The sequence below is a fragment of the Pezoporus occidentalis genome, unplaced genomic scaffold, assembly GCF_034315485.1.
Source record: "Pezoporus occidentalis ecotype Australia unplaced genomic scaffold, CSIRO_AGI_Poc_V1 ctg12, whole genome shotgun sequence".
Taxonomy (NCBI): Eukaryota; Metazoa; Chordata; class Aves; order Psittaciformes; family Psittacidae; genus Pezoporus; species Pezoporus occidentalis.
The window spans coordinates 236,564-252,902 of record NW_026912994.1 but is presented as its reverse complement, the minus strand read 5'-3'; the positions used below and the strand labels follow the sequence as shown (position 1 = coordinate 252,902).

Genomic DNA, 16,339 nt, shown 5'->3' with positions numbered 1-16,339 from the left:
ATTATATTACTGATGTGCTTTGCCACTTTTCTTTTTACTTGAGCTTGGATTATTCACTCTACTGTATAGCACAAGTGTAATAAAAGCAGTATGGGGGATACTGTCACAGTAAGAATAAACAATATGTAAACAAATAATCACTATGTTCAAAATGTTGCAATTCCTTGTTCATCTTTTCTGTGGAAGACAACCTTCTCACAGGGAGGAATCACAACTATTATCAACAAATAGTCTCTTTTGGATATCAGCATTTCACTTTCTGGAAAGAAGAAAATGGAGACTAATACTACTTCTGCACAAGGCCATCTTTTCCTTTTTTGTTCTGTCTTCTTCAAGCCTTGTTCTTTTTTTTTCATTTTTGTGTAATTCTATCTTACAGACAGAAAGGAAGAGTCTCAATTTGTCCTAGAATGCTAATACTTTCCCTTGGATTTTGGAAGCCTGTTTCATTGCTTCCTACAGATGAGCCCAAACTTGACCAATGCATGTCCTGGGCAGTGGCTTGAAATATGTCTGAAGGAAAAACATAACTTCATCTATCCAGAAGAAATGTTTAGCAGCACAGCTTTTCAGCATAGTTCCTATTCTAACAATCCATCTCCATGCTTCATTCAATTATGAAGTTAGAAAAGTAGGAAGAAATGATCACTGGGCCTGGAAATCCTATGAATTCTTGCCACTGTTGGCATCTGGCCTCACACAGAAACTCTGAGGTTAAAATTCATGTTATCAATTCAAAGACTAAGTAATATATTCAAACAAGATTTAAAATCCTTCAGTTTAATACTTGTTTTCATTTCATCCAAATCAAAAGATCACATGAGGACAGGCAATGCCACAAACCCAAAAATCAATGCTACTGAGAAAATTCCTAATTCAATTCTTTGCTGAAATCCTATTATAAGTATATGTCAGTCTTGGCTGCAGGTGAAACAGAAATTAAGCCTTATTGGCTAAAAATTTCTTATTGAGAAAAACCTCCACACAATTATTTTTATGTATTTTTATGTGAAAATCCATAAATATAAAAAAAAAGTTTACATGGTTAACACATACTTAAGAATTGTGCAAGTAAAATTCAGAAGTGATTCCCTATGCTGTAGTTTTAGACTATTTTAACTACTAGAATGTATCACAAGAAATTTTGCACTCTTACCTTCTAGGGAGCATGTCAGATAAAAAGGAGGAAAGTCACTTGCAATACATGACCTCATATGAAGCAACAAGTTGTTCTTCATTTCATTATTCTGAAAATCCCAGTATGATACACAGAGATAGAAACTGTTCCAAACAACCATGTCCCGTACAAACCACTTCATACTCTTAAAAATTTAAGTAGTAGTCAGAACACTTATCTAGTTTCCAATGGATTTATAATACCTCAAGTCATTGTTTCATTGCTTGAGAATGCTGACAAAGGAATTGTGATAATCTTTTCTTTAAAAAAAGATGATTATTTACCATACCTAGTCACTGCCATTGCTACCAACCAGACAACCACATCACATGCACAGAGCATTTCATATTTTTAGAAACCAAACATTTACATGAGATAAGATTAAAGTTTTTCAAGTTTTTTATCCCAAGTCTAGGTCCTTGGATCTTGATTCCACTTCTGACTTTTACATCACAACTGTTGAGTAAAGCTATGTTCATAAGACTGCTATTTCACATCTCTCATTTTCAAAGACTACAGTTATTTCTTTCCCTGGTGGGGATAAAATTTTCTCTTTAAGAAATAAGCCTAAAATCCTTTACAGAAATACAGCCTACAAATATATCTATTTCATACCTTATTTTTATTGGAGAAGAAGTCAAAGTTATGATGTAGCTCGCATTTTTTATTAACAATTTCTATTTTACAGTATTATTTCTATAAAGTTAAGAACGAGACTTATGAATACAAGCTTAACTCCTGAAGTGGTACCTAAATAGCTCTTCTGTTAGTTTCCCAGTACAGATAAGAAATAGGAAGTCAGGTTTGGACTACCAAACATGTTGCTAAGCTCTATGCTATGTAGGATTAACTTGGTAAAATATCTTAAAATGTGAACAATAAAAGCCAAGCGGCATTTTCAGTATTTTCAATTTGCTTATTAAAGGTAAAGATCTTTATTTCTTCCTCCAATGATGCAAATACTCCAAAAATATGTTTAAATAACTCATCGATGCAACTATCAAAGGGTAAGTGTGTATTATAGAAATGAGCCCCCAGATTAAGGATATATTGCGAAATGTATGCAAATGTGCATGACTTGAACCAATGAACTGTGGCCTGAAATGATGTCACAGAATGTGCAGCATTAAGTGGAAGGTTAAACCTACTTGCATCTCGGTTCATTAAACGTGGTTAAAGTGCAAATTCCCTCATTCTGACAGTAGTAATCACAAGGGTTCACTTTCTGGTCACAGCGCTGATTTTTAAACCCCACAGAGCATCTGCAGAATTTCAGTAAAATAGACCTATATAAATATTCTGCCTTTTGCTGAACAGAATTTAAACGCATTATATATAATGGCAAGACACACACACATACACAGGCACACACCCACAGATAACAAAATTAATACTCTTTTTCACAGAAGGTCCAATCTGACTGTACTGAAAACTTTGCTCATCACTCATAAAACAATGTGCCTATACTGACTGAGGATTCAGGAATCTAATGTTCTTAATGAAGCATTATTGGTAAATGTATTATACATTTGTATTGATTGATCCAGATTGCAATGGCCTTAAAAATGTTCATGAACTTTTTCTTAGCATTGTTAAGAGTGTTTGTGTATGCTGCAACATTTATGTATTGTAAACCCACAAATTAAGGTATTAAACTTTTTTTTTTTTACCTTGAGACCTATGGTGTTCCATATGAATTTGAAAAAGCATAAGTCAGTTTTATAAGAAAAAGGAAAAATCACAATTTTCCAAAACAGCCATTCTAGATGTTTAAACAAATGAGTCACCAGGCTTAGTCATCATCTTTGCACTTCATATATTACATCTGTGACATTCTCCTTTTTCTGAGATTTTTAAGTGCCTCTAGTCATCAACTAAAGACATTTAAGGAGATTCAAAGAACAGGTAAAAAAGGGCTGGATCAAAATAATACTGAAAAAGAGGCAGAGGTGACGAAAACATTTTCAGCTGTATAAGGACTGCCATGTAGAACTGCATTCAACTGTCTCTAACCCCAAAGCTGCAAACATCTATTGACAACTTCTTTACAGTAGTACAGCTACTACAGTTTTGCCCCTTTGCACATTCAGAAGTGCTTCAGCTCTCACAGGGAGGAAAAGTTGGTCCAACTTTACAGTGGTCATACTTTAAAATCTAGGCATTTCTCTAACTTCCCTAAGAGTCTGAATGCAACAAGCACTCTCTTTTAAAATCACCTACCTCATACACATCAACAAAAAGAAGGGATGGCTGTATCTGTATCTGTATTTACAAAGTTGTAATGCCAGATCCCTTTGGACAATAGCTTACTTATGTGACCCTGGAAATGAGACACTCAAGTCTAACTCTCTCTTGCAACACCTCAGATCTTCCTGGAGGATGCTCTGACCTCCAGGTTTTTCTGAGAAGTGGAAGACTATTCAACAATGAAGCTTTCCAGCAGTGCAGAAATGATCATAATGTTTACTAGGCAAAAGTAAAGAAAAAAAAAACAACAAGGATTATGACTAGGTAGCTTAGTGTAACTTAGGGAAGGAAAGAAATTAATTTCTTGCTACAATGGCTACTTCTGCATTTTATATTTAGCAGCTGGAAAACAAGATACACCATAGCTCTCAAGAAAGGACTAGAATGTACACTTTTCTACCTCTTAAAATGTTATTTCACTGTGTATAGTCTACAGAATCACATTTCCTTTGGTATTTGATGTCTGGGTTTAAGAAAAGCATCCTGAAATATTCTTTCAACCATGTTGCTAAAAGAGAGCAATCTTAACCCAGAACAGCCAAGCTACTGTGAGCAGTGTGAAGGTTAGGGCAGAAACACAAGATATATATAAGCATATCCTCAGACCCATAATGGAAATTAACACTGACATTATTCTTCCTATTTCCTAGCCATCAGGAGTGTATTGCCCCCTCCTCTGACCATCTTTATAGGAGAAAAGACTTAATCCACCTTTGAAAAGCAGGGCAATAAGCCATCCTGTACCTCCATATTCTGTTCTGGAACAAATGCCTATATGGGCTTTAGATCTGGCCTGAAATTACTGTAAGTCTTAAAAGATGTATCTTTGTATCTATATGCATCAAAATACATACCTTAGTTATATCTTTCAGTATACAACATATTGCAAAAAGTTAAACGAATTATAGGTAATAGAACTAGCTAGAAAAAATACAGTAAGTTATGACTACAACCAGCCCATTATACATCCTGGAGGGAGAAAAAATACAGGAACATGCCTAATAATCTTGTTATTTTTTGGCACGCAAATACTTTAATGAGCAATTCAGGATACTCACAGACAGACAGGTATATTTGTCTCTGGATCCAGTTGACATGTACCACCATTGTAACAGTAGCCATCACACAACTGACAGGTAGAGGCAATCTTTCCATTAGTGCAACTGCCATGGTTAAAAAAAACCCAAACAAATAACAATCAGTATTTTATTAATCTGGTGAAGCTATATACTATCTACTATATAATAGTGTATATATATATACTATATATTACTATATTATCTATATACAAAAATAGTGATTTTGTGACGTGTGCAAGATCTACTGATTGCAAGAATTCTAGGCTTCCACTTTGAGAAGTTCCAGGCAGCAAACTTATTACAAAAAAAAATTTTTCTCCGTCCTTTTATGAAAATGAATTATACAAAATAATCACTCAGCAATATAGAAGTACATCTTACTACATGTTTTCATTAGCATAAAATCTATTTCAATCACTGTCATAGGCAACACAGAATGAACAAATTTCGAGAGTCTGGTAAAACTTGGCTGTTAACTTAAAAGACTTCAGTTTTTCCAAGTGAAGACCCATTCAGTATTTTGCTACATTATGCTTCCTCCAGTGAGAAGTGCTCCAAAAGTTGGTTCAAAAAAGTAGGAACCAGAGGGTTTTGCATGGGTAGTCACCAAGAAAAGGAACTGTTCTGATGTGAACAGTTCAGGAGCTAGCCATTGTGTAAGAGATTCAGAGGATAATGCAATATAATTACTATTAAATATATGATTTTGAACACAATCACACACACACCCTGACTTACTTGCATACTATATCATTACTGTCCTTGTTTATTATGCAGTGTCCCCCATGACATCTGATACATTTATCCACTTCACATTTTGGACCTTCAAATCGTACTGGACAGACACATTCTACACTTCCATCATCAGAAATGGTACATGATTCAGAATTCACACAATAATGGTGGCAAACATCTACAAGCAACATGAAAGCTAATTACTAAAAGACATTAAAGATTATCATAGAAAAAATACCTCACTTTTCTTTTTTAAAAGGTACTCTAATAAAACCAAAATGATAAATTAAGCTGGTGGCTCACTGGCAACTACAAGAGTCAAGAATACTGCATAGACACATAACATATTAAATGATGCAGTCCTGTGAAGTTAAACAGAAGGATAAACTCATAAGAGATTGTATTTCTTTCCTTCTAGATGTCTAACCATTTATGGCATCATTCCATATATTATAAAGACTACTGACAAGAAAAGCAGAGCAATGTTAATAGGGTGAATAACAATCTTCTGATTCAATCACATTACCATTAACAGCACTATGCTAAACTGAAACAGAAACAGTATTTTGAAACAGTTTTGTATTCATTTATCCACATATTAAAATTTCATTAAGTTCTAGTAATATATAAAAAAATAACCCATAATGTCTACAAAACCTACACACCCCCCCACCCCACCCCCCAAATTTACATTTAGATGAATTCTTCAAATAAATAAATAAATAAAATATTTGCAGGAGCATTCAAGTAGGAACAATTTTTTTTGTTTGTTTTGGATAATCCTCAAGGAAATATTTTTTCTTAATCTGTGTGCCTCTGCATGATTTACGTACTATACGGTTTTCAAATACCCAGTTGTGTTTGCAGATAGTTATTTGTGGATCTACGCAGTTTGTTTAATAACAAATGGGAGAGAATCACAATTATGGCTGGTTTTCCATTCAAAGGTTTCAATATATTTCATAGTCTCCCAAACTATACATTCAATTTACTTCACTACAAATCCTCTTTAAGATATACTAACCCTTTCCTTGTTTGATAGACAGACCATCAAACTAAATACTTTTTGCATCTTGTAGATAATTCTAAACCAGATGTTTATATTAGCTGATTTTGCTTCTATTTTGCTTAAATCCAGCCTTCTTCATCTTCATCATATTCACTGAATTATGCACAAATGATGGCTTTTACATTTACTATTCTATTCTATAACAAGCAGTATGCCAGTCCTTTATTTTAGAGTGTTATAGTCAAAGCAAAGCAGGAATAGCAAAAATAAGATTAAAATATGATTATGACCTCAGAAAAATATTCAGGTTTAGGTTAGGGTTGTGTCCTGGGTTCAGCAGTAGCAGTCATTTTTCTCCTTCTTAGTAGCTAGCGTACTGCTATGTTTTTTGACTTTCAGCCTGGTAACAGCACTGATAACACCGATGTTTTTAGTTGTTGCTTTGTAATGTTTACTCTGACCAAGGACTTTCTGAGTCTCTTTCTGTCAGGGAGGAATTGAAACCGGGAGGAAGCAGAGACAGGACACCTGACCCAAACTAACCAAAGGGTTATTCCATACCACAGCATGTCATGCCCAATATATAAACTGAGGGCAGTTACCCGGAAGGCCCAGATCACTGCTCGGGTCATGCTGGGTATCGGTCAGTGGGTGGTGAGCGGTTGTATTCTCTTCCCTTGGTGTTTCCCTTACCATTATTATTATTGGTGGTAGCAGCAGTGTTTGTGTTATACCTTAGTTACTGGACTGTTCTTATGTCAACCTGTGGGAGTTACATTCTTTCAATTCTCCTCCCAGTCCCTCCGAGAGCAGGGGAAGGAAGAACTGGGGGGTGCTGGGGGAAGTGAGCAAGCAGCTGCGTGGTTCTGAGTTACCAGCTGGGCTTAAACCATGACAGGCTGCTAGTGAGTCATCATGTTGAAGAGATCTGAGGAAAACAAACTGTAATTTTGAAATCAGTGGCCAAAAGAAGAAACTCAGGATTATGTTCAAATGTCTTGAATTACTGAAAAAACTAATAGTGATCCTCACTAAGAGAATGCATGGAGAGAAAAGAAAGATAAATGGAGTAAGAACAGAAGGCCTATTGGTTGATAATCTTTTTCTCCTCCTCTGTAAAAGAAGTAAAAAATTAAAGAAAATTCTAAAAAGTGAGAAGAACTTTTCTGAAGGCATGGAAAGTTTTGAATAACTATCTCAATGAGAAGAGAGTGATGTGTCATTGTAATGAAGAACTAGGAGAGCTTCAGCTGCAGAGGACAGAATCTTGAGAATGAAAGAAGAATACTACTAAGAAATCCTGACTTTCAGTACCAGGATGGAGCAGAAACCATACTCAAGGTGATCACTGATGGAACAAGATGAAGGAATATCGAGGTGTGAAATTCAAAGTAGTTGTCAATATACTGCTTACTGGGTACTGCTTACTGGGGTTAGAAATAGAAGTGAAAGGTAAGGTAGTAGTTCAGGACATGTGTTGGTCTGCAAAGATAAGGGATACCAGAGAAATTCTTTAACCAACTACATCAATTCACTATGTTTAGGTATTTTACCAACATAACAAATACGTTGAAGTAGAAAATTTTAACACAATCATCTCATTCCCACTGACAAAATCAGTTTTCTTGTACATATGAAAATAATCTCCATTGTACGTATGAAAATAATGAATAAATAACCCCTAAAAAAGCTCCTTCTTCACCTGCACATGTAGATGGATATTGCAGAAATTTGTTCAAAGATCAGATTACACTCCTTTGTCAGTAAGAATAATTTTGGAACTAAGTTTAGCAACGTATGGAAAAAAAAAAGAAATTTAAAAAATCATTCTACTCATGTTGAACTTCCATTTTGTAGAACTTTCATAATAAAATCCAGATTTAATAGTTTGTGGAGATTACTTACAATACTGACATCTGTCTCCTGTGTACTCAGGCAAGCAGTTGCAAAGGGGTTGGTTCCCTGCAGTGACACTGCAGGTCCCTCCGTTTTGGCAAAAATGCCCGCAGATCGTCTGATTGCAGTTTGGTCCTGTAAAACCCAGTGCGCAATTGCAGGTAGGCCTCCCTATTCAAAACAAAGAAAACTATTTTATGACAAAAAAATCAATAAACATAACCCAAATAATCACTTTTAAAATGCTAACTTTAGAAAATATGGACATCTCAAAAACTGCATTTATGAATATTACACTTGTGCATGTATGGTCATTTACTCTATTTGGAAATTATTTTAAAAGACACTCTTAAGTAGCAATTTAAGATAAGACTAAGCTCTTTATATCCTCCTGCCAGGTTGGGTTCCTCCACTTGCAGGGGATAAATGTTTGCATAATCAACATTGATACTCTTCAGAATACACTCTATTATTCTCAAACCTACAAACCTTTATATATCATCACATGAATATACAAATATTTACTAATGAGCCAGCTTTACATAACCGTTTTTACTAAAACACAAACATCTGTGCCTGTTTTGCTATCCTATTCCCTCTGCTAGTAAACACTTTAACACAAAAATTGCTGTCTTGCATCAAACCAAAGATGCCTGTAACTTCAATATCGAATGTCTGAAAAGTACTGAACACTCAGGGATGACCATTTCCACACAATGAACTATCTTTTGCTTCTTTTCAAATGGTTTTAAAAAAGTGTTTAAAACCTGATGCATTTTCCTATGATTATTCCCTATTGTAATTTTCCTTTCCTTTCCTTTTTCCCCATGTCTAAAGGATTTATAGCTTTGTTACAATTCCACTGTTTATTAAACTCTTCCACTTTGCCCTGACCTTTTTCTTAACACTTACATAGTCAAGTGAATAAACATTTCAGAGCTACTTTTACATAAAAATTCTCATCTTCACACTGATTACCAGGAAATCCTAACCACTGCCTGATGTAGTGATGCAATATGATTAGGTGATTCCTTGCTGTCTTTTGTCTCATTGTTTCCTCATTTTAATACAATGTCTGGTGTAGGTGTCCACAACTACATTCACATTTGCCTCCTGATGCCTGTTACCACAGCTGCATCTAAAACTGAAATGTGTAGCCCTTCAGAACTATTCTTTTAATTACTTCTCTGTTTAGTTGGCTGCCTCATTAAATTAATGTAGATTATAGGAAATGTTCCATAAACCCCACAAATTAATTTTCTTCTGGTGTGGTTTCTCTTCTTTGTTTTCATACAATACAATCATTTAACGTAAGCGAAGCACCTCCATTTTTCCTACTCTTTCCAATTCATGCTGAATGATTCTTTTCCCTTCATTTACTTCTTACTTGTTTAATATGAAACTCTTCATGTAATTCTTTTCCAGATTTTCTATTTTAAGATATGATAATTTAAAGTGTTTTGCAAATCATTCTAAAGGCCATGAGATCAGTTAGTCTCTTCCTCTAATGAGTACAGCAGGAACGAGACCATTGACTTAAAAATAGTTCCAACTAGTTTAATATGCATCAGCCTGGTTATTCATATCTGTCCCTTGTGATCTAAACATTCAATAAAAGATGTTGAACTCAGATGTTAGCTCAGAACTCTTTTTGTTTTTCCCCATGTATACACTGATATTTAAATTACTGCCCCCAAGCCATGGGGTTTCATATAATCCTGCATCTGAATCAGTGTTTCAATAAAAAAGAAAAAGTAGTGATGGAACATAGATCTGTAGGTCCAAAATCACTTTTTATTATTGTCCTGGGTTCAGCAGTAGCAGTCATTTTTCCCCTTCTTGGTAGCTGGTGCAGTGCAATGTTTTGACTTTCAGCTCGGGAACAGAGCTGATAACAAGCGATGTTTTGGTTTGGCCAAGGACTTTGTGAGCCTCATGCTCTGCCAGGGAGGAGGGGAAGCCAGGAGGAAGCAGAGACAGGACACCTGACCCAAACTGACCAAAGAGGTATTCCATACCACAGCACGTCATGCCCAGGATGTAACTGGGAGTTAGCCGGAAGGGCTGGGAGACTGCAGGGTTGGAGGAGGTATCGGTCAGAGCTTGGTCGGGCTTGGGGGGCGAGTTATCGGTCGGCTGGTGGTGAGGTGTTGTATTCTCTTCCCTTGTTATTTCCTTTATCATTATTATCACTGGCGGTAGCAGTAGTGATTTGTGTTATACCTTAGTTACTAAACTGTTCTTATCTCAACCTGTGGGAGTTGCATTCTTTTCGATTCTCCTCTCCGTCCCTCCGAGAGCAGGGGGAGGGCAAGAAAGGGGGGGAAGTGAGCGAACGAATTACCTGACTGGGTTTAAACCACGACAATTATTAATACTGCTCTATTTTTTAAAATGATGGGGAAATCATATTTTCCCAGTTTGCAGAAAGGATCATTCTATTCTTTGCTAATGTAGGCTAATAAATATGCTGGTGATGACCATTATATGAAAATTTAATACAGTATAGACTAAACCTCATTTTTGTCACTCAATTTAACATGACTTTTAATAATGTTAATAGTTCGTTGCCTATTTATACACAGACTGCTGGCATCTAAAAAAATTCTATTACTGACATTTTAATCTGGCTTATTCTCATAAATTATTTTTGATACAAAATGGTCCCAGGAGCCGTTTAATAAAACTGCAGTATTAAACAATTAGAAATAATGCCATGAGGTTTTGTATCATTAAATCAGAATATAGATTTATGTTTGCAAAGGAAATAGTGATGTTAAACCAAGATGTCGCATATCCTACCTCACTACTATTTGTAGCCTCAAGCACAACACCTTTACTATGAGGAAAGGTTGAGAGAATTTGGCTTGTCCACCCTGAAGAAAAGATGACTCCAGGGAGACCTTAGACAGCCTTCCGGCCTTCTCTAAAGCGTGCCTACAAGAAATCTGGAGAGGGACTTTTTACAAGGGCATGCAGGGATAGGAGATTTAGATTAGATATTAGGAAGAAGTTCTTTACAGTGAGGGTGATGAGGCACTGGAACAGGTTGCCTGGATGGGTGGATGCTCTAGAAACTGTGGATACTCCTGGAAGTGTTCAAGGCTAGACTGGATGGAGCTTTCAGCAACCTGGTCAAGCGGAAGGTGCTCCTGCCAATAGTAGGGGTTTGGAACTAGATGATCTTTAAGGTCCCTTCTAACCCCAAACATTGTATGATTCTGTGATTTACACTGGTCATGAAGTTTGGGGATTAAAGCTATATAGGGACAGAAGTAAAGTTGCCTAATTCCTGACCTTCACCACAGGAAACTGTTCACAACACATTATAGAAAAATATTAATAAGGGAAGTGGTTTATAGAAAACTAAAATGCTCCAAATTCAGCTGATCATCTGTTGGTGTACTTTATGCAAAACTGAGCAAAAATTATTTTCCAAAAGAAAATACAACAAAAAATTCCAATTGAGCCCTTCCTTCTTAAGTGCAATCCTCAACTGGATTTATTGTTATGAGACAGTCTTGTTTTTCTCTGTCTATTATAGATTAGCATCCTACCTCTCACCTATCTTCCTCTTTAGTTTCTTCCCTAACATAATAATCCCAATGAAAAAGCTCTTGTTTTCATTACCTATGTTGAAAAATGTTGATTGCCAAAGCGTCCAGGAGGACACAGTGCAGCACATTTTCAGCATCTCGTGTAAATGTTCAATTTCAAAACCACAGTAATAATATCTAGAGAGGAAGCAGCACACCTTTTTTTTTCTGTTCAGGATTTCTCCACTTATTCATTTACAATGAATGTGCATGCATTTAGCTATTTCCTGTCTCTAAACCAGTTCTTGGATACACTGAGTTTCTCACATTATATATATATGTAAGTGGAAATACAATGCATGTTGTCCCTTTATTGATGTCCCTTTATTGAATATTTTATATTTAAAATAATTCTAAATAACAACTCTAAGAACTGGCTTGCAGAGAATACATTAAAGGGTTTATGGTAAGACATATAAAACAAGTAGCAAAAATAATAATGAAAATTCTGCAGGGAAACTATGCACTTGGAAGTCACTATTATCTGATGATTCTCTGTGTTACCTGTCACTTAAAAAAAAATTAAAATTTAATCTTAATTCTAGAGCTGATACAAATTGAAAAAACTTACAAGATTCTCACATATTTTTTCCAGTGTTTTCCACAGAATTTAGTCAATTAAAGGAGAATACTTTATGGTGACCCTTCTATGAATTTATTTTGGCAATAAGCCAGGAATAAAGTAAGTTTTTGGCATGAAGATGTAATGCAGTTTCCCCCTTTCTTATAAAACAAAATCATCCATAAGAAAATGACAGAGATAAAAATCCTATGAAGTTCAATTATGTTTTGATTACAGAGGCTGCAGGTATTCCTGGTTTGTCAATTTAATTTGCTATATGATAGCAAATAACTTTTCAAATAATCTTCAAAAATAGTTAATAAATATTTTAGTGCACTCTCTCATCTAGCTGCTTTCGTTTGAGAATCTAATCATATATCTTAAACTCCTATTTACATTTTGTAAAGAACAGAACAATAAGGAGATAAGCTTTGATTCATGCTATTCCCTAAACGATAGAGAAACACCATGTATTTTGCATGACTGCATATGTTATTTTGCAATTAAAATTAAAAAATAATAGGGAAACAAGCACTATTTTTGACAGCTTTCTGAAAGTTTTGAAAAACAACATCATCCAGATGAATGCACCAAGACACAGATTACTTATTCCGGCCAATGGTAAATTCACTACCAGCAATGCGCGTGTTTAAGTTTTTGTGTGTGAATTTAAACTGCATGTTTCCCTTGATGTCACTGTTAAAGAAAATAGTGCGGCAGAGTAACAGCCTACTATATGTAATATCATGTCTTCTGGAGTAATTATCAGCAGCTTGTAGGAATCACAATAATTAATTTCTGTGAACCGTAATTAACTTTACCAAACCAACAATATCATAGAAACATCATCATGGAATAGTTTGGGTTAGAAGGGACCTTAAGATCATCTAGTTGCAACCCCCTTGCCATGGGCAGGGACACCTTCCACTAAACAAGGATGCTCAAGGCCCTGTCCAAGCTGGCTTTGAACACTTCCAGGGATGGGACATCCACAGCTTTTCTGGGCAACCTGTGCCAGTGCCTCACCACCGTCACCTTCAGAAGTACAGAACTTCTTCCTAATATCTAATCTAAATCTTCCCTCTGTCAGTTTAAAGGCATTCCCCCTTGTCCTATCCCTACATGCTCTTGCAAAATGTCCCTCCCCAGCTTTCTTGTAGTCCCTCTTTAGGTACTGAAAGGCTGCTCTAAGGTCTCCCTGAAGCCTTCTCTTCTCCAGGCTGAACAAGCTCAACTCTCTCAGACTTTCCTAAGTGCTCCAACCCTCTGATCATCAAGGCCTCCTCTGGACTTGCTCCATTAAGTGGAGAGAACCTGTATTACTGTACATAATTAGGAAGTGATCTGATTGAGATCAATCTCAATATATATACATTGTCTCCATGTTGTGAAAAACAGTGAGAAAAGAACAATCTCTAAGTATACTAGAATAGTCTCAAAGGCCCCTCTTAACAAGGCTGGTTGTAGTGCTTCTGTGGGTACCCTGAGATCAGCTGTGCACTGGCCAGACAGACCAGCTGTCCTTCACATCTGGCTAAATACCAGCTCTTGCCCCTCCCCACAGTCCCTGTCCTGGTAAGAAAATAATGTAGCATCCCCCTTTGAGACTATTGGGAATGATATGACATTAGCAAAGCAGAGAAGTTCTTCACTGCCAGTGTCATAATTATGTGCCATCATGTTCCAAAATCAACTTCTTTTGCTTATGAAATATAAATATAATATATATTAATATATATAACCAAATATAGAGATATTTTTATATATAATATAAAATAATATCTACTTTACCTAGAATAATTTTTTGAAGAACATTTTATCATTTAGTAGAAAGAATTTTTTACTCATTTTGATACAAACCACCAATTCTATACGGTTAGATATGCTCTTCATACTGTAACCACAGTACAAATGTGTATTCATCTAATTTTGTAAACTAGTTAGATCTAGTTATTGTTTTCAAGACATTTTGTAAACTATTGCTCCAGCATTTTCACTTAAGACCATAAGGAGAAAGTAAGTGCATTTTTATGGTAACTAATTTTTTTTTTGCAAATTTCCATAAATTTGGCCTACTGGAAAGTGTTCATTATTATACCCCAAACTTTTAATTACATGTCTCAGATACGTACTTTTAATTAACTGATGATATTTTCCTCTGTCCAATTATTGTATTTCAATACAACTGTCAGAAACTTACAAATTTTAATTAAAGTTGCCCCAATCTTTAGCTATATAATGTTAACATAGGAATTTGCCAAAAGGTTTAGCAGTGAATAAACCAACAGTGACTAATCCCTGAATTGCCAGTGGGATTTGTTTAACAAATTAACATTTGTGTGCAGATAATGAGGTTCTGCAACTTAACACATCCAGTGAAGATTTAGCACAGTCCTGTTTTAAAAAATGAGTAATACTCTGCAATTTACTTAATTAGTTATCACATTGCTATTATGCATTAGGTAGTGAAAGAGAACAGCATTTACACATTGACTAGAACACACACACTCACTAGAAGAGTATTTCACATGCTGGATCATTTTATTGACATCAGAATATGATGAAAAGTTTGTTGTCAGGATATCTCCTCCTCGTTTTTTAAGCCAGAAGCCAAGAGTAGGGCTTCTGACTCCTAGGAAAGCCTCCCAGGAGTGGGAACTCTCAGAAGCTCATCTCCTTAAAATTACTGGCAGTCCCAAAGCTTTCTGAAGGGCATATGTGTAGAATGACACTCATTAGACAGACAGCATCAAAGCTGTTTGGGTTGAATAATATATCAGAATTAATGAGGGCAATCAGAGCTTCTAAGAAAGAGTCAAGCAAGCTGAAATTATTACAGGTCATTTATAACTTGCAGACAGGATTTGGATTGGCACTTGCACACATATAGCTTCTGCAACTTCCAGAAGGAAAAGCTTCATTTTGAACAAAAATTAATAAGAAAAAAAAAAGGAAAAAAAAGAAAAAAAGACATAAAATTGGCAAAACAGGCACAACCTGATTGCACAGTTTAGCATAACAGTTTGATGAGCCTATTGTATAATAGATCAAAAGCTTTTGGAGGATCTGGTTGTGAGCACTGTAGTACAGAAAGTGGTATGTGCTGATACTGTTCTACAATAAGTAAGGAAAAACTGAGCAATTGCTGGTAATAGAGAAACTTTTTATTCCTACATGTAGCGATGTGGATGAATAAAGTAGCATACATTAATGACTCTCATATGAACCTGACAAAGCAGAGCAACTATGCCTTGAAGCCTGAGACAACGCGAAGGATGTGCGTGAATGACTGCTGCTCTGCTTTGGATTTCACACCCTCAGTCCAAACTGCGAAAGATTTGCACAGCCCCTGCAGCTAAACATGTACTCACTGAATGCAGTAAGTGAATGACATGCTTTGCACAGTGCTGTATTTGACTGGAAAGAGGAAATAGTTGTTGCTGAGAAATTCAGCTTTGTTGACTTAATTACAACTTTCAATGCTTTTGGGAAGTCCAGTTTAGCTTCCTTCTGTAAGATTTATAATGGTCTTAGTACATCATGGATTAGATTAAACTAGGATAAGGGGACATCTCACTTACATGCTAGTTTACCTCAGTAACACACTATTTATGGCCTGATATAGATAAGAAATACAGTCTAATAAGAAATACAGATTTCTTCTTAATAGAATATTTACAGGGTCCAAGAGCAAGGCATGCAAGGAAGATGAGATGTGGATCAATTTGAAAATTTTATCTGGAATGCTGGATGGATTCACATTGATTTAGAAAGATATGCAGTCATTTTCCACAGCTCCAGCACATGAAAGTTATGGCAAAAGCTTCAAGGCATGGTTACCTTCAAGAGTTGGAAACAGCAGATAGGAAATCTGGCTATTTTGAAATATGAGTTTTAAAAATTTGATGAAACTAGGAAAGAGCACAGCAGAAGCATATTTCTATCTGCAAGTATGAGTTAGAGTCATCAGAACCAGTTCTGTGTTACTCTTAGTTCATAATGGCTTGGCACACTTCGGCCATATGTGGTACAGTAACC

At 35.8% G+C, this 16,339-nt stretch overlaps 1 protein-coding gene across 1 annotated transcript in view; it reads right to left on the bottom strand.

Moving 5' to 3' along the window:
- LOC134156941 (low-density lipoprotein receptor-related protein 1B) overlaps positions 1-16,339 on the bottom strand; it is a gene marked incomplete at its 5' end in the record, with an annotated part of 264,744 nt that overhangs the window by 17,530 nt on the left and 230,875 nt on the right. The window contains 4 exons of the mRNA XM_062605389.1: positions 2,326-2,439; positions 4,483-4,587; positions 5,242-5,416; positions 8,153-8,314. Coding sequence (XP_062461373.1) covers positions 2,326-2,439; positions 4,483-4,587; positions 5,242-5,416; positions 8,153-8,314 — 556 coding nt within the window. The remainder of the gene's footprint in view (positions 1-2,325; positions 2,440-4,482; positions 4,588-5,241; positions 5,417-8,152; positions 8,315-16,339) is intronic.